The sequence below is a fragment of the Oncorhynchus clarkii genome, chromosome 1 (genome assembly GCF_045791955.1).
Source record: "Oncorhynchus clarkii lewisi isolate Uvic-CL-2024 chromosome 1, UVic_Ocla_1.0, whole genome shotgun sequence".
Taxonomy (NCBI): domain Eukaryota; kingdom Metazoa; phylum Chordata; class Actinopteri; order Salmoniformes; family Salmonidae; genus Oncorhynchus; species Oncorhynchus clarkii.
Window position 1 is genome coordinate 32,972,063 of NC_092147.1, and position 26,968 is coordinate 32,999,030.

The following is a 26,968-nucleotide window of genomic DNA, read 5'->3' on the forward strand; positions in this document are numbered from 1 at the left end:
CAGTATCTGCAGTATCTGCAACAAGAGTAGGGGAGACCGGGGCTGGTTCTCTCACGGGTTAGTTGTCATAGTTTTAATTATTCCCAATCTAAATGGACCTGTGTAATATTTTTAAGGTTAAAATGCATGATTTAAAAAAAGAAAAAGAAATCATCTAACTGGTCAACTCACACTCATGACAAACAATTGAGGTGTGTGAATCTATGTTTTTCATAGGTGAAAGTTGTAAAAAATAATCTTGGAATTTTCTTTGGAAATGTTTGAATTATGTGAGTATCCATGAACAATTATGGTTTGTAGAAAAGAGAAACAGGGGAGATATATTTCAAGCCTATCCATTTTCTGTCACACACCCACACACGCACACATGCGTGTGCAAACACACACATACTGTAAATACTGTACACTCACATTTACACAAAGTGTCATATATTATTCTTACAGCATAAAATGCTGAATTTTGCTAGGAATATTGTTCGATCAAAGAAAGGCTTTGCTATTTCTAAGACTGTATGGTATAGTGCTTAATTTCCTGTTACAAAAGGAATAAGCTACTAGCAAACATAGTGGCAACCAACCCCGGTCACCTCCATCTTTCACAACATCCTCCCAATTTGTTGAATGGATTTACTTGTTAAGGACCTTTATGTATGGATTGGATGCTTTATGATGACATATTTAATAGAATTTCAGGAGATTTTGGTGAATATGGCTTGAACTACTTCTTCTTCCTCCTCCTCCTCCTCTAGCCCCAACATCCCCACCTACCAATCTAGAGGGAGAGAGGGTAGGCTCCAATGGGATCCTTCTGTCTTGGACCATGCCCTCTGACTCTCCCATCGACGGTTATGTGATCAGGTAAAGAGACATACTGTATGATGTAACCCCAGATTAAGGGGGACTAAACTGTGCGTCCTCTAAAACACAACCTAGCTACTGCTTCTTGACACAACGCCCACTTAGCCCGGATGCCAGCCGCACCAATAAGTCAGAGGAAACACCATAGACCTGGCGACCATGTCAGCATGCATTTCACCTGGCCCACCACAGGAATCGCTAATGCACGATGGGACAATAACATCCCTACCGGCCAAACCCTCCCCTAACCCAGATGACGCTGGGCCAATTGTGCGCCACCACACATGACACACACACTTACCCCACCAGGACCTCTATATCAGGAGTTGTGAAAAGAAGGCCCGGAAAGTCGTCAAAGACCCCAACCACCCAAGCCATAGACTATTTTCTCTACTGCCGCACAGCAAGAGGAACCGGTGCATCAAGTCTGACACCAACAGGCTTTTGAAGGGCTTCTTGGTCTCTCAAGTGGCGCAGCATTCTAAGGCACTGTATCACAGTGCTAGAGGCGTCTCTACAGACCCTGATTCAATTCCAAGCTGTATCACAACCGGCTGTGATTGGGAGTCCCATAAGGTGGCCGGGTTTGGCCAGTGTAGGCCGTCATTGTAAATAATAATCTGTTCTTAACTGACTTGCCTAGTTAAAAATAAAAATAAATGTGTATCTATTTCAGGTACAAGGAGATGTGTCCATATCCAGATACCACCTTCAAAGAGGTGACCAAGCACCTAGATGTCCCTGAGACCCTCCTCAACCTCTTTTTACCAGGATCTACCTATAACATTAAGGTAACACTCAATCAGTACACATAAGTACACTGTAAATCCCAATGTGTTGTCATTACTCAAAACTCTTGAGGAAACCTGTTGCACTTCAAATATCTGAGTACAGTTACTCTAAGTGATTTTGTAGTCATTACTCAAACCAATAGATTCACTGTGACCCTGTAGGGCAGTAGTCACCAACCGGTCGATCGCGATCTCCAAGCCTTTTGTAGTCGATTACCAAACATTTCTATATAAAATCCAACGATAAAGCTTTGCGTTCCTATTTTTATTTATTGTTTCGCGCTGTTGACAGTAGGTGCAGTGGTGATTTTAGCATGTAATTCTTGGTGGGGCAAACCCCCAAAAATGTGGGCAGATGCATGCCAGCAAAGGCACTACACAACACAACACAAAACAATACATTAGTTGCCCTGTAATGGTGACAAACGGTGCCCACAAATTGTTAGGACAGCAGTCCCAACACCTTACCACTACGACACTTGGTTATCAATGGAGCCTTGTCTGGCAGCGAAACAGTTAATTCAGCCTCATTTACTGACTTTAGAAAACATAGGTGATATGGCTTACTTGCTTAAACAAATGTGGTTTCTACTGACAATTGAGATGTACAAACTATGCCATAAGGGGACGACAAGCGGATAAGACGCAATCTGTAATTTCGATTAAGACATTAATAAGCAAGCCACGACGGACGTAGTCAATATAACTATTTGATTAGCACTTTGGAAATGTACAGCGACAGAATTCAGAACATGGGCCGTTCTCCCTGTTCACCAAGTCTGAAACGTAGGATAAATAAAGGAGGCATATAAGCAGACGATGAAAGCTTTTACAATATTCAATGATTACATTTCTCTAAAACATGTTATAGGCTACATGTTCACCACCAAGTCAGAACAGTAGATGAAATGAAGAAGGGAAAATATACCAAATTATAAGGATGAGGCACATGGGCTATGAACAGCTTATTACACAGCATACACTTAGTATTACTTTCTTAGCTACAGTATACATATCTCTGTGGCATATTGCTTAATTTATGCAGCACCATACAAGACATTTTTGGAGTCACATGCTGACCAGACTGGACACATTGCGTACGGGAGCGTTGCAAAATACAGTATATTTACACATACATGTTATTCTATCATTGCACCAACACTGCTTGTGCGCGTCAGCGAGCGTCTGCGTAGCCAGGCGCTAAAATAGAACTTGGTTCTATTTGTGATACTCAACGTGCTGCAAGTCCTGCCTCTCCCATCTCCTCAACGGTTTTTAGGAGCATATACCCACTTAGGTGATTGAAAGATGAACTGAGGTACCCACTCCAGTCCAGTTGGTAGTGGTAATGCACCTTAAAGTTTGTTAACAACCGCCATATTAAGTCCAAAGAAGAAGAAGCCTGAAGGAGGAGAGATTACTAGAAATGAACTCAGTTGACCATTTTATCTGTGGATTAATTGTCGGAGTAGAGAACCTTGTGCATTTCAGGTAAAATAACAACCCAATGTTTATGTCCAAGGACAAATGAGCTAACATTTGCCATAAATGTTGAATGCTTTTCAACCTATCCCCAAATTAATATAATTGGTTCAGAGTTTGTTTTGATATTTCAACCTACGTGTCCTGATCGTGTCTGGTGTGGGTAGACAAAATCAACTTACATGCAATGGCGCACGCGGACAAATGCGCGCGTGCGGTCTGGTCAGTATGTCACCTTGTTGTGCTGTGCTCACTTGAACAGGAATGTGGCGCGGTGGTCCTTCGTGGGTAAATTTTGTGATTGAACTTTGTCATCAAAGTCTGGCATTCTCTGGATTTATGGCGCTTTCAAAACAACTGGGAACTCTGAAGAAAAAAAAAATCAAATCATGATGACGTCTGTGATCTTCAGGTCGTAGCTCTAGAAAGAGGCCCGAGTTGGATAACCTTTCAAAACGTATTTTCCCAGTCGGAGCTCGTTTTTTCCCCCAGTTCCCAGTTGTCTTGAACTCACTGAAATCAGATTTCCCAGTTCCGAGTTAACAGTTGTTTTGAGCTCGGCAGAAATCATACTGGATTGACAGCATGGCCAATGTTGAATGTTTATAATTTTAAGCTTAGAAAAGAGACCATTAAACCCAGAATTGGGACCACACAACCACTGCACTGAATTTCTCTTCATTATTTATCTTCATATGACAAGGATTGAAAAGCATTTGCCAGTAGATCGTTGACTTGATTCATGATGATAACTGCTAGCTTGCTAGATAAGTTACTGTAGATATAACGTGATTTTACTTAATTTTTATCTGTGGCCAATGACCTTGGGCCTTCTTGGATGGGCACTTCTAATGAAACTCGATGGCAAAACCCAAAGGGCTACAATTTTTTAGGTCTAACCCTTAGACTTGGCGGTGACGTAGTGTCCCCATGAGTGACAAAACACCGAGCCAAACACGGTGCAACGCTCCGTATTTTTTGCTGGCTTGCCCCACCACCACAGAAAGCACTGAGCTAGGCTGAAACTGCCTTAGTCAAGAAAACAAAAAATAGACAATGTTTGTATGCCACCTTATTAACTCAATGATATATATATTTTTTACATTGTTTGCAAACTGATATGTGACACGTATTAATGCCAAAATAACATGCAAAACAGTCAAGCTAAAAATAATTATAAACTGGGTGTTTTCGAGCCCTGAATGCTGATTGGCTGACAGCCGTGGTATATCAGACCGTATACCACGGGTATGACAAAACATTTATTTTAACTGCTCTAATTACATTGACAACCAGGTTATAATAGCAATAAGGCACCTGGGGGGTTTGTGATATATGGCCAAAATACCACTCCGCGTTGCGTCGTGCATAAGAACAACCATTAGCCGTGGTATAATGGCCATATACCACACCTCCTCTGGCCTTATTGCTTAATTAAATCTTTATGGCAATACATTACATATCTCATGAGGCCTTGTTTTGAGGCCTAGCTTTACCCTAATGGCTGTGTGTGTGTGTGCATGCCTGTGTGTTCTAGGCAGATGCCTCTAGCGGGGAAACTATTCTCTTGGTCTTGGTTGAATAATTCATTGTGATTAAATTATTGATCGTATAAACAGATCTATGGATCAGCCATGCTGTTCTTTTTCCACATACTCTTATGTCAACATATTGTATGTGGTCATGGTTAATAGTTTTCAGAATGCATTAATCCTTAATTACCTGTGTGTGTGTGTGTGTGTGTGTGTGTGTGTGTGTGTGTGTGTGTGTGTGTGTGTGTGTGTGTCACATTACCAGACGTTACTTATGTGTACTGTATAAGCACACCCAGCAGTACTGAGCGAGCTATGTGCTGCTTTGTCCTGCTCCTCATTCAATAATCTCTATCCGTTGTTTCCTTTTCTCTTCCTACTATTAATATTCTCTGTTCTATTTTCAAAGCTATGTAGCCATTTCATTATCTTATTAGAGTCAGAACCTCGTTTTAACATCTCATCTAAAGGGTACTCTCTACAGCAGGGTTGGGCAAACTATGGCCCACTGTGCAGGAGGTTTGAGTAAAACCCCTTATGTCATTTTTTTTTTTAAACACTCCAGGCCACTCATGAATGTCTAAAACTAGATAGAGAGGATGTAGAAATTATAATGGATTCATATATTTTAAAATACCTGCCCTTTTTCTGGCCCGTGAAATAGATTTTGACAAAAAAATTGGTACAAAAATAATCTGTGTGGCCATCCGTTGAATTTTGAAATCCCAATGTGGCCCTACTGCTGTACACGGTAGTTACCCATTATATGATGCAAAACTTGTCATACTGGCTGTATTTTTATTTAACTAGGCAAGTCAGTTAAGAACAAATTCTTCTTTACAATGACGGCCTACCCTGGCCAAACCTTAACAACGCTGGACCAATTGTGCGCCGCCCTTTCGGACTCCCAGTCATGGGTGGTTGTGATATAGCCTGGAATTGAACAAGGTTCTGTAGTGACACCTCTATCACTGAGATGCAGTGTCTTAGACAACTGCGCCACCTGGACGCCCCCTAAATGTATGCCTGATTGAACAGGGAATACTTCAGATGCACATGAAATGACCCCGGGAATCGCTCAGAGATGCACACAAATTATATACATTAAAAATGGGTGAATATTTCCTTTAAGACTAATATTTCCTTTAATATTGACCCCATCTGGCCTCCCCAACACCACAGCCAGCATCATCTGTGTCTCCCTTCCAGGGATGATTAGTGCTATCTGGGATCCTTGGGATGTCCCTACCCTAAACCCTAACATTAACCCATACCTTTACCATTTTACATTTCTACTTCAATGGGGTAGGGACTTCCAAAGGATCCCGGATAGCATGGACCATCCAGGGATTGACCAGGCCCAACTTGCTTAGCTTCAAAGACAAACTAGTAGTGGGATGCTATGGCTATGTGTGTGTGTACCTGCCTGCCTGGTGTTGTGTGGCTGTTGCATCAGTAAAAGTTCTGAATCTTGAATTAGTAATAATGACTCTCTCTCTCTCTCTCTCTCTCTCTCTCTCTCTCTCTCAATCTAGGTTGCAGCAGAAAACTCTGCTGGTATTGGTCCCTATAGCAAGTCTATGTACATCAAAACTGCTGAGGCCCGTAGGTATCCAATAATAACATACAAACACAGACACACTTATACACACAGACAATGACATCAGCTTGTCTATCCCTTTCTCAAGCCCCCGGCCTGGTGACTAATCTGACAGCATTTGCTCAGAACCACACGTTCGTAGTGGTCACGTGGTTCCTGCCGCTCCGCATCAACGGTCTGATCAACAAGTTTGCGGTCAAAGCCAAACACGCTCGTACCGGTCAGACTGTCCGCATGCTGGAGCTGGATGCTGAGGAAATCATGACCGTAGCGCTACCACACTGCAACGTACGTATGTCTGTCTTTGTCTTTCTCATTCTTTCTCTGTCTGTCTAGAGATACTCTGACTATATCGGTAACAGAAGACTATCTACTTTTAACTTTGGTCCTCTGTGACGGATGTGAGATGAGCTTTTTCAACTGGTTTTTCAACTTTCAGAAAATATATTGCAGTCCAAACAGAGCAATGCTACAGGCCTCCAGTTTTTTTTCTCCCTCTCTTTCTTTCACTCTCTCTCTCTCTCTCTCTCTCTCTCTATTCAGCTAAATTCAAAGTGGATTTATTGGCATGGAAAAAAACATGTGTTTACAGTGCCAAAGCAAGTAAAAAAACAAAACAACATCGACAAAAACCAACAAAGCAAATTAAACAAAATGAAGACAAAAACAATCAGACATTAACAGTAAACATTAGACAGCTTTTAAAATCTGATATTATTAGCAGTTAAAAAATGTAAGCTCTGTCTTTGTGTACTTAAATACACAGTGTGTGTCTGTGTTTGTAGGATGCAGTAGAAATCCTGTCTCGTGGGACCGCAAGTCCATCAGAGGTGACAGCGTCCTCTCCTCCTGTCACCCTGTCAGCCGTCCCACCTGCCGCCACATGGGCTGTACCAATATCCGTAGGGGTGGACCAGCTGCGTCCCTACACAGCATACGTCTTCGAAGTGTCCGCTTTCACCTCCGACGGAGAGGGACAGGTAGCCTCCACCATGGTCCGCATGCCTGAGTCAGGTACACATACACACACTCCACCTCTCTACATCTACATATCTCTGCCCATCTCTCCATATCTCTTTCTATAACCATCTACATCTCAATCCCTCCGTGTCTCACTATCTATTCCTCGCTTCATCTCTCTCTCTCACCATGTGAATATGTATTTGTGTGCTGCAGCCCCAGAGGACCCTCCCTACAACCTGTCGGTATGGAATGTGACGTCTAAGTCAGTCTCTGTCTCCTGGGATCCGCCAACCATTGTTACCGGACGCTTCAGCTACGTCACCCATCTCTACGGCCCCACAGGTACACACACACACACACACATGCAGACACACACATATACAGTACATTTCAAATACTTGCTGAAGTAAAAACACTGAAGGTGGCAGATCTAACCCTAACACTGTGTGTGTGTGTGTGTCAGGGTTTATCTATGAGAACAGCACAGGGGACCTAAAGTTTGCGTACTCTGGTCTGACTCCCTACACACACTACAGAGTAGAGGTCCGGGCCAAGTCTGCTGGCTTGCTGGGGCCTGAGGCCTTTTCTGCAGTACTGACACATGCTGAGGGTAAGAACAGACACATGTCTTGAGTGATGTGCTCTACCAGTGCAGTAGTTTTCCTTTCCCTATTGGTCAACAAGGTGAGTGCAGAAGTATTTTCCTACCTTGAATATCTAAACATTCTGCCTGGTTCTCTAACATTGTCTCTAAGACTGTCTGGTTCTCTGTGTGTGTGTGTGTGTGTGTGTGTGTGTGTGTGTGTGTGTGTGTGTGTGTGTGTGTGTGTGTGTAGCTCCCAGTGCGGTGCAGGCTCTGCAGGCAGTAGCACTAGACTCTGTGTCGGTGGGTGTGAGTTGGAGAAGCCCTGCCCAACCCAATGGTCTGATCACACAGTACAGACTCCTGGTTCTGTCTGACAACACACTGCTGCAGGACATCACTCTCATCGGAACACAGGTACCACTCTGTGGATCTGGTTTTACTATCCTTGTGAGGACCAGAAATCCTCACAAGGATACCAAAACAAGTAAAATTCAGACAAGTGGAGAACAAAATGTATACAGTACCAGTTAAAGGTTTGGACACACCTACTCATTCCAGGGTTTTTCTTTATTTTTACTATTTTCTACATTGTTGAATAGTAGTGAAGACATCAAAACTATGAAATAACACATGGAATCATGTAGTAACCAAAAAAGTGCTAACAAATCAAAATATATTTATGTTTGAGATTCTTCGAAGTAGCCACCCTTTGCCTTGATGACAGCTTTGCACACTCTTGGCATTCTCTCAACCAGCTTCATGAGGTAGTCACCTGGAATGCATTTCAATTAACCGGTGTGCCTTGTTAATATTTAATTTCTGCAATTTCTTTCCTTCTTAATGCGTTTGAGCCAATCAGATGTGTTGTGACAAGGTAGGGTGGTTTACAGAAGATAGCCCTATTTGGTAAAATACCAAGTCCATATTATGGCAAGAACAGCTCAAATAAGCAAAGAAAATGACAGTCCACCATTACTTTAAGACATGAAGGTCAGTCAATACGGAAGATTTCAAGAACTTTCTTCAAGGGCAATCTTAAAAACCATTAAGCGCTATGATGAAACTGGCTCTCATGAGGACTGCCACAGGAAAGGAAGACCTGGAGTTACCTCTGCTGCAGAGGGTGGACCATTTCAGATCGTCAGTGATATGTATGCCGAGGAACTTGAAGCTTTCCACCTGCTCCACTTCGATCCCATCGATGTGGATAGGGGCGTGCTCCCTCTACGGTTTCCTGAAGTCCACGATCAGCTCCTTTGTTTTGTCGACATTGAGTGAGAGGTTATTTTCCTGGCACCACACTCCCAGGGCCCTCACCTCCTCTCTGTAGGCTGTCTCGTAATTGTTGGTAATCAGGCCTACTACTGTTGTGTCATCTGAAAACTTGATGATTGAGTTGGAGGTGTGCGTGAAATCAAATCAAACTTTATTTGCCACATGCGCCATACACACAACATGTGTAGACTTTACCGTGAAATGCTTACTTACAAGCCCTTAACCAACAGTGCAGTTTAAGAAGAAGAAAATATTTACCAAGTAGGTTAATAATAAAAAGTAACACAATAAGAAAAACAATAACGAGGCTATTTACAGGGGGCACCGGTACCGAGTCAGTGAAGAGGTACAGGCTAGTTGAGGTAATCTGTACATGTAGGTGGGGGCAAAGTGGCTATGCATAGGTAACAAACAAACAGTGAGCAAAAGGGGGGGGGGGGGTTAGTCAAAGTAAATTGTCCGGTGGGGATTTTTATGAATTCTTCAGCAGTCTAATGGCTTGGGGGTAGAAGCTGTTGAGCAGCCTTTTGGTCCTAGACTTGGCGCTCCGGTACTGGATGCCATGCAGTAGCAGAGAAAACAGTCTATAACTTGGGTGACGCGAGTCTCTGACAATTTTATGGGCTTCCCTCTGACACCACCTGTTATATTGGTCCTGGATGGCAGGACGCTTGGCCCCAGTGATGTACTGGGCCGTTCGCACTACCCTCTGTAGCGCCTTACGGTCAGATGCCAAGCATTTGCCATACCAGGCGGTGATGCAACACGTCAGGATGCTCTAAGATGGTGCAGCTGTAGAAACTTTTGAGGGTCTGGGGACCCATGCCAAATCTTTTCAGTCTCCTGAGGGGGAGAAGGTTTTGTCGTGCCCTCTTCACGACTGTCTTGGTATGTTTGGACTATGATAGTTTGTTGGTGATGTGGACACCAAGGAACTTGAAGGTCTCGACCCGCTCCACTACAGCCCTGTTGATGTTAATGGGGCCTGTTCGGGCCGCCTTTTCCTGTAGACCACGATTAGCTCCTTTATCTTGCTCACATTGAGGGAGAGGTTGTTGTCCTGGCACCACACTGACAGATCTCTGACCTCCTCCCTATAGGCCATCTCATCGTTGTCGATGATCAGGCCTACACTGTTGTGTCATCAGCAAACTTCATGATGGTGTTGGAGCTGTGTTTGGCTACGCAGTCGTGGATGAACAGGGAGTACAGGAGGGGGGTTGAGCACGCAGCCTTGTGGGGCCCCTGTGTTGAGGATCAGTGAAGTGGAGTTGTTGTTTCCTGCCTTCACCACCTTGGGGTCGGCCCGTCAACAAGTCCAGGACCCAGTTGCACAGGGCGAGGTTCAGACCCAGGGCTCCAAGCTTAATGATGAGCTTGGATGGTACTATAGTGTTGAATGTTGATCTATAGTAAATTAACAGTATTCTTATATAGGTATTCCTCTTGTCCAGATGGGATAGGGCAGTGTGCAGTGCGATGACGATTGCATCGTCTGTGGATCTATTGCGGCGGTAAGCAAATTGAGGTGGGTCTAGGGAGTCCGGTAAGGTACGGGTGATACGGTCCTTAACTATCCTCTCAAAGCATTTCATGATGACAGAAGTGAGTGCTATAGTCATTTAGTTCAGTTACCTTTGCTTTCTTGGGTACAGGAACAGTGGCGGACATCTTGAAGCAAGTGGGGACAGCAGACTGGGATAGGAACAGATTAAATATGTCCTAAACACTCCAGCCAGATGGTCTGTGTATGCTCTGAGGTCTTGGCTAAGGATGCCATCTGGGCCGGAAGGCGTCAGTGTCCGCGACGTGGCTGGTTGTCACTTTCTAGTCTGTGATTGTCCTTAGACCTTGCCACATGCGTCTCGTGTCTGAGCCGTTGAATTGCGTCTCCACTTTGTCTTTATACTGACGTTTTGCCTGTTTGATTGCCTTACAGAGGGAATAACTACACTGTTTGTATTCGGCCATATTCCCAGTCACCTTGCCATGGTTAAATGCGGTGGTTCGCGCTTTCAGTTTTGCGCAAATGCTGCCATCGAGTCACGGTTTCTGGTTATGGTAGGTTTTATTAGTCACAGTGGGCACAACATCTACTATACACTTCTTGATCAACTCAGTCACCATATCCGTGTATTCGTCAATGTTATTCTCAGAGGCTACCCGGAACATATCCCAGTCCGCATGATCAAAACAATCTTGAAGCGTGGATTCCGATTGGTCAGACCAGCGTTGAATAGTTCATAGCACGGCTACTTCCTGTTTGAGTTTCTGCCTATTTGGATTTGCCAAAGGGAGGGCGGGGGAGGGCCTTGCAGGCATCCTGGTCGTTGGAGTAGCAGTGGTTGAGTGTTTTAGCAGCGCGAGTAGTACAGTCAATGTGTTGATAGAACTTCTGTAGCTTTTTCCTCAAATTTGCTTTGTTAAAATCCCCAGTTACAATAAATGCAGCCTCAGGATATGTGGTTTCCAGTTTGCATAAATCCAGTGAAGTTCTTTGAGGGCTATCGTGGTATCGGCTTGAGGGGGAATATACACGGCTGTGACTATAACCGAAGAGAATTCTCTTGGGAGATAATACAGTCTGCATTTCATTGTGAGGTATTGTAGGTCGGGTGAACAAAATGACTTGAGTTTCTGTATGTTATCACAATCACACCATGAGTGGTTAATCATGAAACATACACCTCTGCCTTTCTTCTTCCCGGAGAGTTATTTATTCATGTCTGCACAATATACTGAGACCTCAGCTGGCTGTATGGACAAAGACAGTATATCCCGAGAGAGCCATGTTTCCGTGTAACAGAGTATGTTACAATCCCTTATGTCTCTCCGGAAGGAGATTCTCGCCCTGAGCTCGTCTATTTTATTATCCAGAGTCTGAACATTAGCGAGTAATATACTCGGAAGTGGTGGATGCGTGCCTCCTGAGTCGGACTAGAAGTCCACTCCGAATACCTCTGCTCCGCCAGCGGTGTTTTGGATAAGCCTCTGGAATCAGTTCAATTGCCCTGGCAGGTACGAACAAAGGATCCAATTCTGAAAAGTCATATTCCCGGTCGTAATGCTGGTGAGTTACTGCCGCTCTGATATCCAAAAGTTATTTCCGGCTGTATGTAATAACACAAAACATTTCCTGGGCTAATAATGTAAGAAATAACACGCAAAAAAATTAAATACTACAAAATTGCTTAGGAGCTAGAAGCAGAGCTGCCCTATCTGTCGGCAACCGTAAGAGCTATTTTACCAAGAAGGAGAATGATGGAGTGCTCCATCAGATGACCTGGCCTCCACAATCACCCAACCTCAACCCAAGTGAGATGGTTTGGGATGAGTAGGACCACAGAGTGAAGGAAAAGCAGTGCTCAGCATATGTTGGAACTCTTTCAAGACTGTTAGAAAAGCATTCCAGGTGAAGCTGGTTGAGAGAATGCCAAGAGTGTGCAAAGCTGTCATCAAGGCAAATGGTGGCTACTTTGATGAATCTGAAATATAAAATATATTTTGATTTGTTTAACAGTTTTTTTGGTTCCTACATGATTCCATATGCGTTATTTCATAGTTTTGATGTCTTCGATGTCTTCACTATTATTCTACAATGTAGAAAATAGTAAAAATAAAGAAAAATCCTTGAGTGAGAAGGTGTGTCCAAACTTTTGACTGGTACTGTATATATATTTTTTAAATTTAGGAACTCAGGGGGTACCCCTGACCCCCGAGCAACTGCGGCCCCTCATGATGGGTTCAAAGTTGCCCATACCTGGTTTAGGGTTAGGGTTAGAATTAGGGTTAGGGGTTAGCAGCTAGGTGTTAGGGTTAGGGTTTAAGGTAATGCTTAGGGGTAGGTTTTGAAGCAAAACAAACGATTGTAAAACAAACGATTGTGTGTGTGTGTGTTTGTGCCTGATGTTTTCCTCTTATCTTCAGAACCTAAATGACACTGATCTCCATGGTGATGGAACGTTAGTGCCAGGTATCCCTGGTGACTCTCTGCGGCGTAAGAGATCAGCTGACCTCAGCCTGACCACCTCTCCGCTTGCATTCACGGTCACCCTGTCCGACCACACAGTCGTCACTGGCATGACCATGACCACAACCAGCCGCAAACACAGCGCTTCAACCCCCCCTGACCTTAATCCTAACCTTGACCACAACAATTACACTGTCCCCACAGTCACTGAGAGCCCCAGTCTGACCAGTATGGGCCCTGGGACTGACCAGACCTCTGACTTTCCAGACTCCTCCCCTATGACCTTTGATGCTGTAACTTCAGGGACTTCTGTCCTCTCCCTGACCTCTTCAACCCCGGCCACACCCCTCCCCTGGCTCACTGCCAACTCACATCCCGGCCAGCTCACCTCTGGCCAGCCACGCCTCTCCACCCGTTCTGCACCTGCAGTCACTGGACACCTCCAGACACTCCCCTCCACCAGGGCTGCAGCCTCCAGCACCCCGGGAGGTACTGCACTCACCTCTAACCTATAACCATTTCACCTTTTAACCTCTAAACCCTTTTAAAGGTGCAATATGCAGAAATGGCTCTGCCCTTTCCTGGTTGCTAAAATTCTAATATTTCTCCTAATTTCAGTTTACATGACCAAACAAGCACTCAAAGTGTAGAGAATTATTGTACAATCTATACCACTGTAAAATATATTTGAAATAACCAGAAATCTAGTATTTACAGTTGTTTGAAGCTGGTGTAAACGCGAAACTTAAGAACGGGAAGCATAGTAATATTGCGCATAGAACAGATCCAACGCGTCTTAGACTTGCTTTCAATACCAATGACAGATCTATAACTAACATTACTATGTGAATTTGGTTGGGTCGCCGGAAAAGTTACATATTGCAGCTTTAACACTATACATATCTACCTCCATCACTCCAGTATCCCTGCACATTGTAAATATGGTACTGGAACTGACTAACCCTATATATAAATCAAAGTGTATTTGTCATGTGCGGCGAATACAACAGGTGTTGACCTTACAGTGAAATGCTTACTTACAGGCTCTAACCAATAGTGCAAAAAAGGTATTAGAGGAACAATAGGTAAGTAAAGAAATAAAACAACAGTAAAAAGACAGGCCAAATACAGTAGCAAGGCTATAAAATTAGTGAGGCTACATACAGACACCGGTTAGTCAGGCTGATTGAGGTAGTATGTACATGTAGATACAGTGCCTTGCGAAAGTATTCGGCCCCCTTGAACTTTGCGACCTTTTGCCACATTTCAGGCTTCAAACATAAAGATATAAAACTGTATTTTTTTGTGAAGAATCAACAACAAGTGGGACACAATCATGAAGTGGAACGACATTTATTGGATATTTCAAACTTTTTTAACAAATCAAAAACTGAAAAATTGGGCGTGCAAAATTATTCAGCCCCTTTACTTTCAGTGCAGCAAACTCTCTCCATAAGTTCAGTGAGGATCTCTGAATGATCCAATGTTGACCTAAATGACTAATGATGATAAATACAATCCACCTGTGTGTAATCAAGTCTCCGTATAAATGCACCTGCACTGTGATAGTCTCAGAGATCCGTTAAAAGCGCAGAGAGCATCATGAAGAACAAGGAACACACCAGGCAGGTCCGAGATACTGTTGTGAAGAAGTTTAAAGCCGGATTTGGATACAAAAAGATTTCCCAAGCTTTACACATCCCAAGGAGCACTGTGCAAGCGATAATATTGAAATGGAAGGAGTATCAGACCACTGCAAATCTACCAAGACCTGGCCGTCCCTCTAAACTTTCAGCTCATACAAGGAGAAGACTGATCAGAGATGCAGCCAAGAGGCCCATGATCACTCTGGATGAACTGCAGAGATCTACAGCTGAGGTGGGAGACTCTGTCCATAGGACAACAATCAGTCGTATATTGCACAAATCTGGCCTTTATGGAAGAGTGGCAAGAAGAAAGCCATTTCTTAAAGATATCCATAAAAAGTGTCGTTTAAAGTTTGCCACAAGCCACCCGGGAGACACACCAAACATGTGGAAGAAGGTGCTCTGGTCAGATGAAACCAAAATTGAACTTTTTGGCAACAATGTAAAACGTTATGTTTGGCGTAAAAGCAACACAGCTGAACACATCATCCCCACTGTCAAACATGGTGGTGGCAGCATCATGGTTTGGGCCTGCTTTTCTTCAGCAGGGACAGGGAAGATGGTTAAAATTGATGGGAAGATGGATGGAGCCAAATACAGGACCATTCTGGAAGAAAACCTGATGGAGTCTGCAAAAGACCTGAGACTGGGACGGAGATTTGTCTTCCAACAAGACAATGATCCAAAACATAAAGCAAAATCTACAATGGAATGGTTCAAAAATAAACATATCCAGGTGTTAGAATGGCCAAGTCAAAGTCCAGACCTGAATCCAATCGAGAATCTGTGGAAAGAACTGAAAACTGCTGTTCACAAATGCTCTTCATCCAACCTCACTGAGCTCGAGCTGTTTTGCAAGGAGGAATGGGAAAAAATTTCAGTCTCTCGATGTGCAAAACTGATAGAGACATACCCCAAGCGACTTACAGCTGTAATCGCAGCAAAAGGTGGCACTACAAAGTATTAACTTAAGGGGGCTGAATAATTTTGCACGCCCAATTTTTCAGTTTTTGATGTGTTAAAAAAGTTTGAAATATCCAATAAATGTCGTTCCACTTCATGATTGTGTCCCACTTGTTGTTGATTCTTCACAAAAAAATACAGTTTTATATCTTTATGTTTGAAGCCTGAAATGTGGCAAAAGGTCGCAAAGTTCAAGGGGGCCGAATACTTTCGCAAGGCACTGTATAGTTAAAGTGACTATGCATATATGATGAACAGAGAGTAGCAACAGCATAAAAGAGGGGTTGGGGGGTCACACAATGCAAATAGTCCAGGTAGCCATTTGATTACCTGTTCAGGAGTCTTATGGCTTGGGGGTCAAATCTGTTGAGAAGCCTTTTGTCCTAGACTTGGCACTCCGGTACCGCTTGTCATGCGGTAGTAGAGAAAACAGTCTTTGACTGAGGTGGCTGGGGTCTTTGACTATTTATAGGGCCTTCCTCTGACACTGCCTGGCGTAGAGGTCCTGGATGGCAGGCAGCTTAGCCCCAGTGAAGTACTGGGCCTTACGCACTACCCTCTGTAGTACCTTGCGGTCAGAGGCCGAGCAATTGCTGTACCAGGCAGTGATGCTCTCGATGTTGCAGCTGTAGAACCTTTTGAGGATCTCAGCACTCATGCCATTTTTTGTTTTTGTTTCCTGAGGTGGAATAGGCTTTGTCGTGCCCTCTTCACGACTGTCTTGGTGTGTTTGGACCATTCTAATTTGTTGTTGATGTGGACACCGAGGAACTTGAAGATTTCAACCTGCTCCACTACAGCCCCGTCGATGAGAATGGGGGCGTGCTCGGCCCTCTTTTTCCTGTAGTCCACAATCATCTCCTTAGTCTTGGTTACGCTGAGGGATAGGTTGTTATTCTGGCACCACCCGGCCAGGTCTCTGACCTCCTCCCTATAGGCTGTCTCGTCGTTGTCGGTGATCAGGTCTACCACTGCTGTGTCGTCTGCAAACTTAATGATGGTGTTGGAGTTGTGCCTGGCCATGCAGTTGTGGTGAACAGGGAGTACAAGAGGGGACTGAGCACGTATCCCTGGGGAGCTCCAGTTTTGAGAATCATCGTGGCAGATGTGTTGCTATCTACCCTCACCACCTGGGGGCGGCCCGTCAGGAAGTCCAGGATCCAGTTGCAGAGGGAGGTGTTTAGTCCCAGGATCCTTAGCTTAGTGATAAGCTTTGTGCTCAGTTAGTGCTCAGTCCCCTCCTGTACTCCCTGTTCACCCACAACGCTGTTAAACGCTGAGCTGTAGTCAATGAATAGCATTCTCACATAAGTGTTCCTTTTGTCCAGGTGTGAAAGGGCAGTGTGGAGTGCAATAGAGATTGCATCATCTATAGATCTGTTTGAGCGGTATGCAAATTGGAGTGGGTCTAGGGTTTCTGGGTTAATGGTGTTAATGTGAGCCATTACCAACCTTTCAAAGCACTTCATGGCTACGGACGTGAGTGCTACCGGTCTGTAGTAATTTAGGCAGGTTGTCTTTGTGTTCTTGGGCACAGGGACTATGGTGGTCTGCTTGAAACATGTTGGTATTACAGACTCAATCAGGGACATGTTGAAAATGTCAGTGAAGACACCTGCCAGTTGGTCAGCACATGCCCGGAGCACACGTCCTGGTTATCCGTCTGGCCTCGCAGCCTTGAGTATGTTGACCTGTTTAAAGGTCCTACTCACGTCGGCTACGGAATAGCTGATGCTGTCTCAGTGTTGCTTGCCTCGAAGCGAGCATAGAAGTGATTTAGCTTGTCTGGTAGGCTCGTGTCACTGGGCAGCTCGCGGATGTGCTTCCCTTTGTAGTCTGCAATAGTTTGCAAGCCCTGCTACATAAGACAAGCATCAAAGCCGGTGTAGTATGATTCAATCTTAGCTCTGTATTGACGCTTTGCCTGTTTGATGGTTTGTCGCAGGGCATAGCAGGATTTCTTGTAAGCTTCCGGGTTAGAGTCCCGCACCTTGAAAGCGGCAGCTCTACCCTTTAGCTCAGTGCGAATGTTGCCTGTAATCCATTGCTTCTGGTTGGGGTATGTACATACGGTCACTGTGGGGACATCGTCCTCGATGCACTTATTGATGAAGCCAGTGACTGATGTGGTGTACTCCTCAATGCCATCGGAAGAATCCCGGAACATGTTCAAGTCTGTGATAGCAAAACAGTCCTGTAGTTTAGCATCTGCTTCATCTGACCACTTTTTTAATAGACCGAGTCACTGGTGCTTCCTGCTTTAATTTTAGTTTGTAAGCAGGAATCAGGAGGATAAGTTGTGGTCAGATTTACCAAATGGAAGGCGAGGGAGAGCTTTTTACGCGTCTCTGTGAGTGGAGTACAGGTGATCTAGAATTATTTTCCCTCTGGTTGCACATTTAACACGTTGATAGAAATTTGTTAGAACTGATTTAAGTTTCCCTGCATTAATGTCTCCGGCCACTAGGAGCACCACCTCTGGGTGAGTGGTTTCCTCTTTGCTTATTTCCTTATACAGCTGACTGAGTGCGGTCTTAGTGCCAGCATCTGTCTGTGGTGGTAAATAAACAGCCATGAAAAGTATAGCTGAAAACTCTCTAGCCAGGTGGTGTGGACTGCAATTTATCACAATATACTCTACTTCAGGCGAGCAAAATCTAGAGACTTCCTTAGACTTCGTGCACCAGCTGTTGTTTACAAATATGCACAGACCCCCCCCCCCCCCCCCCATCTTACTGTGTGCTGTTCTATTATCCATGTCGTCATTCAGCCACGATTCCGTGAAACATAGGAAATTACAGTTTTTGATGTCCCGTTGGTAGGATATTCGTGATCGTACCTCGTCTAATTTATTGTCCAATGATTGCATGTTGGCGAGAAGTATTGACGGTAACGGCAGCTTTCCCACTCGCCTTCTCCGGGACCTGACCAGGCATCCGGCTCTTTGTCCTCTGTACCTGCGTCGCTTCCTCTTGCAAATAACGGGGATGTCGGCCCTGTGGGGTGTTTGGAGAATGTCTTGTGCGTCGTCTTTGTTGTGGAAAAAATCTTTGTCTAATCTGAGGTCAGTGATCTCTGTCCTGATTTCCAGAAGCTCTTTTTTGCCGTAAGATACGGTTGCAGAAACATTATGTACAAAATAATTTACAAATAACGTGAAAAAACCCCCACATAATAGCACAATTGGTTGGGCGCCTGTAAAATTGCTGCCATTTTTTGTAACTTTTTGTATGCTTGCTTACTTACTTGTTTTCTCTTATTTTTATTTCTCGTATTTTCTTTGTTCTACCTTATGATACTTTTAGTATTACATTACTATTGATTCCTGCATTGTTGGGTTTAGAGCAAGAAATGCATTTCACTGTACCTGTGCATGTGACATTACAACTAGAAACTTGATTGAAGACTATAGAGTTGATGAGTAGAGTGTGTTACCATGCACTACAGTCTGTCCTCTATACTGTGTGTGTGTTCCAGGACTGTATGTGAGAGAGGAGGTGATAGACATGAAGTCTGAGGAGCTGTCTTACCTTGTCTCTGGTCTTAGTCCCTTCACTGAATACACCTTCACCGTTACCGCTGCTACCGCTATTGGAGAGGGTCCTGCCTCACACGTCTCTGAGAAGACCCGCGAGCAGGGTACACATAGATACTGTATATACATTGTTTTTTAATATGTCATTGTTGTTTATTATTGTTCTTATTGTTGTGTGTTGTTGTTGTCATAGTTCCTAGCTCAGTGGTGGCTGTGTCCTATCAGAACGTTAGCTCCACTTCCATCCTGGTCAGCTGGACTCCGCCCCTCTACCCCAACGGACGAATCACACATTACACCGTTTACGGACTCAACCTGCACAGCAACCAGGCCCTGCAGAGAGTTACAAACAACACCAGCATACTGCTCACAGGTAACTCACACACATGCTGTATGTACACATATACACACATGGTACAGGCCTGGTTCAAGCCTGTGAAGATGTATTGGTGTTAAGTTGCTTGCTGTGTGTTTCAGGGCTGGAGAAGTATACAGGTTATAAACTGCTTGCTGTGTGTTTCAGGGCTGGGGAAGTATACAGGTTATAAGCTGCTTGCTGTGTGTTTCAGGGCTGGAGAAGTATACAGGTTATAGGCTACTTGCTGTGTGTTTCAGGGCTGGAGAAGTATACAGGTTATAAGCTGCTTGCTGTGTGTTTCAGGGCTGGGGAAGTATACAGGTTATAGGCTGCTTGCTGTGTGTTTCAGGGCTGGAGAAGTATACAGGTTATAAACTGCTTGCTGTGTGTTTCAGGGCTGGTGAAGTATACAGGTTATAAGCTGCTTGCTGTGTGTTTCAGGGCTGGGGAAGTATACAGGTTATAAACTGCTTGCTGTGTGTTTCAGGCCTGGGGAGGTATACAGGGTATAAACTGCTTGCTGTGTGTTTCAGGGCTGGGGAAGTATACAGGTTATAAGCTGCTTGCTGTGTGTTTCAGGGCTGGGGAAGTATACAGGTTATAAGCTGCTTGCTGTGTGTTTCAGGGCTGGAGAAGTATACAGATTATAAACTGCTTGCTGTGTGTTTCAGGGATGGAGAAGTATACAGGTTATAAGCTGCTTGCTGTGTGTTTCAGGGCTGGAGAAGTATACAGGTTATAAGCTGCTTGCTGTGTGTTTCAGGGCTGGAGAAGTATACCGGTTATAAGCTGCGAGTGGCTGCATCTACTGCTGTAGGAGAGAGCTCTCTGTCTGACCGAGACGATATCTTCGCTGTCACACCCGAGGATGGTACCTGGCACACACACACACACATATATACACACACCCCCACCTCTCTCATTATGTGGGTTTCATGATAGAGAGTCCAATGTTATCCCTATCTCTCTCTCCCTCTCAGAACCTGACTCCCCACCCATAGGATTAACAGTGGTAGACACCTCTCCTTCCACCACCACCCTCTCTTGGTCACCCCCGGAGAGAGCCAATGGAGTGATCCAACAGTATGAGGTCCTGTACAAGAACCAATCATATGTGGCAGTGTTGAACAGCTCTGTCCCCAGAGTGACTTTGACAGGGCTGATGCCGTTCTCCTACTATAATGTGTCTGTCAGAGCATACACACGCCTTGGACACGGGAACCACACCTCAGACACACTCACTATGCTGTCTGGGGAGGACGGTGAGTCTACAAACACACACACAAACATACACACACATACAGTACATACAAACACACACACACACACCACTCTCCGAGTGGTTACCCATTTGTACATGCAGTGAAACAGGACAAATATAAGCACCCCTTATTTGACCTTTTATTTCACACACACACACAAACTAGGCACATGCACACACTAACGCCACATGTTGAAGTGTGTGTGTACCCTCTAGTACCGGGAAGTCCTCCCTACGGCCTGTCCTATGAGTCCGTCAGTCCCAATGAGGTGAATGTGACCTGGGAACCCCCCCTAGTGCCCAATGGAGTTATCACGCACTACAGGTACATTTCTGCATGGATTCTGGATTTGTACTGTCTCATGATGAAAAGGCTATTTAAATTACGTTTGTTTTGATTTGATTTACAGCCTTGAGCTGCGAAACTCTTCCCACTTCCTCAACCTGACCACACCCATTAGCCACGTCCAGATCACTCACCTAAGGAAGTTTGCGCAATACACTCTGGTGGTGAAGGGACACACACGAATGGGCCCTGGAAACCACAGCAGTGACCCACTCAACATCACCACACTGGAGGATGGTGAGAGCCTCTCTAACACACAAACACACCCCAGAACCACCGCAGTAAACCACTATACATCACCCCAATGGAGTGAGGGATCTGGGGTAAGAGGGGGGAGGTAGAGGGAGGCCATGGTTAGGGTCATTGTGTTTCAGGTGGCCGCGTAGTGGACTATGGCGTTAACAAGACCAGAGACCCTGGACCACAGAATGTTCATCATCACCTCTTCTCACTTCCTCTCTGTCTCAAGTCTTCCTGATCCTCTGACAATACAAGTCAGAGGTCAGGGGCTACCACAGTGTTATTTAACAACATCAACACCATCACTTCTAACCAACCAGCTTTACTTCACAGGGCTGTGCTTACAGATGAGCCAGCATGCAGGCGCTATTTCCAATGATCAAGGAGCGTTTAGCTAACGTTCTCTCCTCCTTCCAGTCCATTTCCCCTAGGGACCTGGTTGGTCTTAAATAATAGGAAGTGTGTTTCAGACCCAGACACTCCCCCTCAGTTCCTGTTAGCCAGGAAGTTGTCAGACTACGAGGTAGAATTGTCATGGAAACCGCCGAAAGAGGCCAACTCTGAGATCCTCTACTACATAGTCAGAGTCTGGTGAGTTTGATTTCAATATTGATCGTAAGTTTGAAACCTACTGCTGATGTGATGTTGAAAAAGGAGATGTTGAGGGATGAGTCATTCTGATTGAAGCATGAACTACAGCTGCAACATGGCCAGCTCCAACACAGCTCCAACATGGCCTCCAACATGGCCTCTTCTTCTTCTTCTTCCTCCTTCCTTCTCTCTCCTGTAGGAATGAGTCATCTGAGGTGTGGCAGAATGTAACAGGTACAGCGGTGGTGATCAGCGTTGACTCAGAAAGTCGCTTCAACGCGTCTGTCTCCAGCTGGACGCGCCTGGGGGACGGGGGAGTCCTCATATACATCAGCTTCAGTATTATTGACGCAGGTACACACACACATCTACGTATGGCAAGCACGCATGCACTCACACTCACACACACAACCCTTTGAGAAAATCTTGTAGTCCCAACTGAACATGCCTCCAGTTCATTTTTAGTAAACACAAGTGACATGCAACTTGCACCAATTCATCCTGCAATTCTCTTCCAGTGCCATTTGACCCACCCCAGAATGTGTCGTTGGTGAACCTGACCTTTTCTTCAGTGACCGTCCTCTGGCAACCCCCCACTCAGCCAAATGGAATCCTCCTTCACTATACTCTGTACTACTCAGACAATACCACTGTCACAGAGCAGGTGAGTTATACAGCATTACACTCTATACTACACAGACAATAACACTGTTATAAAGCAGGTGAGTAACACACACACACACTGTATGCTCGTGTGTAAAAGTGAGTTATTTTCTAATGTAAAGGCATCGTTTCTCTCTCTCCTCTCCATCAGCGTATCCCAGTGTCAGAGCTGGACCCTGTCTCTCTGGGGGAGGACCTGTCCTACTGTCTGTCTGGCCTGAGAGGAGGACAGAACTACAGCCTCTGGCTGACCTCCAGCACCATGCAGGGGGACGGAGGGGTCCGTACTGATCCTTTAGACCTACTCACCCCAGATGGCGGTCAGTTTCACACACACACACACACACACACACACACACACACACACACACACACACACACACAGAGAGAGAGTCTGCACTGTTTTTTCCAACCTCTTGTTGAACTTGCTAAAATCACGTAAAAATTCTGCGATTGAAGTGTAACTTTCAGCTGGCTGGTAAAAGGAGGTAAGTCTGTCAGTCTGACAAACTGGCCCTTTTTGTCCCTCCGAGGCCTCCGTACCTCAGACAACCAGTTTGTATCTCCTTTTACTGAACCCTGTGGAAGCTTATTCTTTGACCTGTTGGATATCTGATAATGTCTTATATTCCCAACAGAGCAATGATACAGGCATCCAGTTCTTTTGTAAACACATTGGCTATCAACAATGTCACAATGCTATCAACATACATCCAGTAGAGATGTTTCATCATGTAGTTTTGTGAGTAGGTCATTATCGTATTAGTGTTAGTAATTTAGACTGTAGCTTAAGATGCAGATGAATCATTTTCAAATGGCAGTATCTGGATGATCACAAGAAGTAGCAATGTTCCTGTCAAATAAATTATGTAGATAAAAATAGTAGCTTTTGTGTTATTCAAAAGAAATGTAGTTATTGTTCCTATTTGACGATGATCTCTTTGTTTTTATGTGATTTTGGGAAAAATTGTGTAGGCAGACTGCTGCCTCCATCTGACGTATAATAGTGACTGCCTCTTGTTTCGGTCTGAAGATATCTCTAATACTGACTGTGTGTCTCTGCCTCTGTGCTCCAGCCACGGGACCTCCAGCTCACCCTGCCTCTCCTGCCCTGCCAAGCCCAGCAGGGCTCACTGCCCTGGGCTCAGACACCCACACACCGCCCTCTCTCCTCCACCCATCCATCCACTTCACCAGCCTCTCAATCTGCCTTCACTGAGGTCTCCCCTCCCTCCTTATATCTTCCATCTCTGCGTCTCTCCTTCTTTCCATCCCTGTTTCCCCTGGTGCACATGCTCAGTTTGCTCTCCCCATATGGTCAGACTCAGTGACCGGAACTTAGAGGATGGACACCGGAAGTGGGTGTGGCCAGGATGAGTATCTGCTATTCAAAATGTCTCTGTTTTTTTGTTTCTCGATTTGAAGTATCTCTGGTCAAAGTGTTCTTGTTTTATTCCACACTGAGGTTATTCTCTCCATATGACTCATGGGGTGATGATGATGTTAATGATGACGATGTTGTTAATGATGATGATGACAAAGTGCTGTTTTATGTTTGTTGGTGTGTTTCTCTCCCTGGGGTGGTGCCAGTGTTTGATTGGTTGATGTTGCTGGTTTGGGTGTAGATGTACTATTATGTGTATATACAGCATAAATAACCTGTAGTGTTCTTCTAGTGCTAGGACTGAGTCTGAAGAATTATCTAGTTCAGTCAGTGATACTAATTCCTCCTCTCTCTCCACAGTGCCCAGTGATCCGGTCCACAATCTCAGTGCTCAGATCTTCAGTTCTACAGCCATCATAGTAAGCTGGGACCCCCCTATGGAACCCAATGGACGCCCCTTCTACTTGCTCACCCTGCAGGAAGCAGGACACCCCCAACCCCCTAAACCTCTGAACCCCTCTTACCCTAACACCAACCCCCCCGGACCCCCCGCTGTCAACAATACCATCACCAAGACAACCAACGATAACGTCTTCCTGTTTACCAAACTCAGGAAGTACTATCCCTACGTCTTCACCGTTACCCCGGCAACCAGCGCCGGCCCGGCCCACAACCACACCAGCCTGCTGCACGTGAGGACTGATGATGATAGTGAGTCTACAGACACACACACACACACACACACAAATGCACACATGTGCATACACATACATAATATTAACCCACTCTCTCCCTCCAGTTCCCAGTTCAGCTCCAGTGCTGGTGTCCTGTAGGAACCTGTCGTCCTCCTCTGTGTCTGTGGTGTGGCAGCGCCCCCTGGAGGCCAATGGAGAGATAACAGAGTATTCCCTCACCATGTTCGGCCCTGGCGGCTCCAACACCACACACACCCCCAACACCATCCTCACACTCACACAGCTCCTGCCCTACACAGCCTACAACCTCTCCATCACCGCAGCCACCCGCAAGGGCTCCGGACCCCCGCTACTACTGATGCTGCACACAGATGAAGCAGGTCATCTTTAACCTCTCACCTTTAACCCCTACTAACCTCTAACCTCTACCCTACCATAACCGCTCCAACTGCTGCTGCATACAGACGAAGGCCAGTAATGTACTCTAACATTGTGTTCCACCAGGTCCGATGTCTCCTCCCCGGAACCTGTCTCTGTATAACCACACAGCCTTTTCTGTGTGGCTGACCTGGGAACCCTCTCTGGAACCCAATGGTGTGGTCACAAACTACGGCTTCAGGATCTGGGAGATTAACACAAACACAATCAGATATCAGGTACTGCACACACACAAACACAAACACTCACAAAGAAACATTAACATTTTTAAACTGGAGTGCTGCAACTTTGCTATGTTCTAACTAGAAGATTTCCAAATTCTTCTCTCTCTCACTCTCAGAACTCTACAGGTCCGTGGACAGAAGGACAGCTGAGTGGGTTCAGGCCTCACAGCTCCTATGAGATCAGTGTGCTTAGCTACACCAGAGTGGGTCATGGAGACCAGTATAGCACTCCTGTGTCCTTCACAACCAATGAGTCCGGTATGTATGTGGGTGTAGGTGGTATGTGTGTGTGGGTATGTATGGTTGTGGAACTAGAAATCAAGTGCCATATGCGTGTGGAATTGGCTATTAATCATTTTGCATAACCCCTGTGTCTCCTGGCTCCAGTGTCTGAAGTTGTGGGTAACCTGTCCTGCTCTGGTTTGGGCTGGGACTCTGTGTTTCTACACTGGGAGCCTCCAGCCAACCCCAATGGACTCATCCTGTACTACCAGGTCCAGGTGGACAGACACTCAGACTCACAGTCATACATACACCAGGCTGACACAAACCAGTATACGGTCAGCGGGCTGGCACCGGACGCAGAATTCACACTCACCGTAACAGCTGTCAACTCTGCTGGCCCAGGAGACCAGGTCAACTGTACTGCCTACACACACCCCGAGTCAGGTACACACACACATGTACACTACACCAGGAGACCAGATGAACTGTACCCACTCAACCCACTCTTATATCCTCCTGCAGTTCCTGGTGTCCCTCGATTCCTGAGTGTGTCAGAGGCCACGTCCACCAGCGTGATGCTCCAATGGGCTGCTCCCCTCTCTGCTCTGGGCATGCTCACTGAGTACCGCATCACTGTGCAGCTGCTGTCACCTGACTGCCTGTCCAACACACCCCTTTCTGAAACCACACCCCTCCCAGAGCCGAGCCCTTCACTGGCTCCAGGCTGCGTGGATCAGGAGGTACGTTTACCTGGACATCTGTCGTCATCTTTCTACATGTATATCTGCAGAATACATTTCCTAACATTGAACTCAACATCATATTCATGTTCATGATCTTCCTGGTCAGGTGTTGGTGTCAGTGAATGGTTCTGATGGTGGGGAGGGCAATAGGAGCATCACTCTCCAGTCTCTGGTCAAGTACCGTCTCTACCGCTTCAGAATCACAGCCCTTACTAATGCTGGGCCAGGAGAACACACACCCTGGAGATACACACACACATTGGCTGGGAGTAAGTACACACACCCACCCACGCACACACATACACATACAGTCACATCCAAAAGGATTGGAACCCTTGACAAATATGAGCAAAAAAGACTGTTTAAAATAAATAATACAAATACCGAGCTATATTGTATGTTCCAAAAAATGAGACAAATCTATTATTTTATACTAATACAATGGTGAATGTGCATAAAGATTACATAATTCAGAAATGACATAATTGTTTTAGACTACAGTGCGCGACCTGGTTCAATGAGCCAATAAATCAGCACAATCTACATTGTTGTTTTTTTGCCGGAGTCTTGGAGCTAGAATTAGGATAATGAATATTGTG

The 26,968-nt window shown here is 45.2% G+C and overlaps 1 protein-coding gene across 1 annotated transcript in view; it reads left to right on the forward strand.

Annotated features, from left to right (window-relative positions):
- LOC139381101 (phosphatidylinositol phosphatase PTPRQ-like) overlaps nucleotides 1–26,968 on the forward strand; it is a 57,013-nt gene that overhangs the window by 19,394 nt on the left and 10,651 nt on the right. The window contains 23 exon segments of the mRNA XM_071124772.1: nucleotides 750–858; nucleotides 1,535–1,649; nucleotides 6,199–6,268; nucleotides 6,352–6,551; nucleotides 7,049–7,277; nucleotides 7,440–7,568; nucleotides 7,690–7,836; nucleotides 8,063–8,226; nucleotides 13,015–13,198; nucleotides 13,361–13,546; nucleotides 19,144–19,305; nucleotides 19,395–19,574; nucleotides 20,323–20,430; nucleotides 20,540–20,821; nucleotides 21,037–21,145; nucleotides 21,231–21,403; nucleotides 24,405–24,755; nucleotides 24,844–25,119; nucleotides 25,244–25,395; nucleotides 25,518–25,659; nucleotides 25,789–26,070; nucleotides 26,149–26,366; nucleotides 26,476–26,638. Coding sequence (XP_070980873.1) covers nucleotides 750–858; nucleotides 1,535–1,649; nucleotides 6,199–6,268; nucleotides 6,352–6,551; nucleotides 7,049–7,277; nucleotides 7,440–7,568; nucleotides 7,690–7,836; nucleotides 8,063–8,226; nucleotides 13,015–13,198; nucleotides 13,361–13,546; nucleotides 19,144–19,305; nucleotides 19,395–19,574; nucleotides 20,323–20,430; nucleotides 20,540–20,821; nucleotides 21,037–21,145; nucleotides 21,231–21,403; nucleotides 24,405–24,755; nucleotides 24,844–25,119; nucleotides 25,244–25,395; nucleotides 25,518–25,659; nucleotides 25,789–26,070; nucleotides 26,149–26,366; nucleotides 26,476–26,638 — 4,131 coding nt within the window.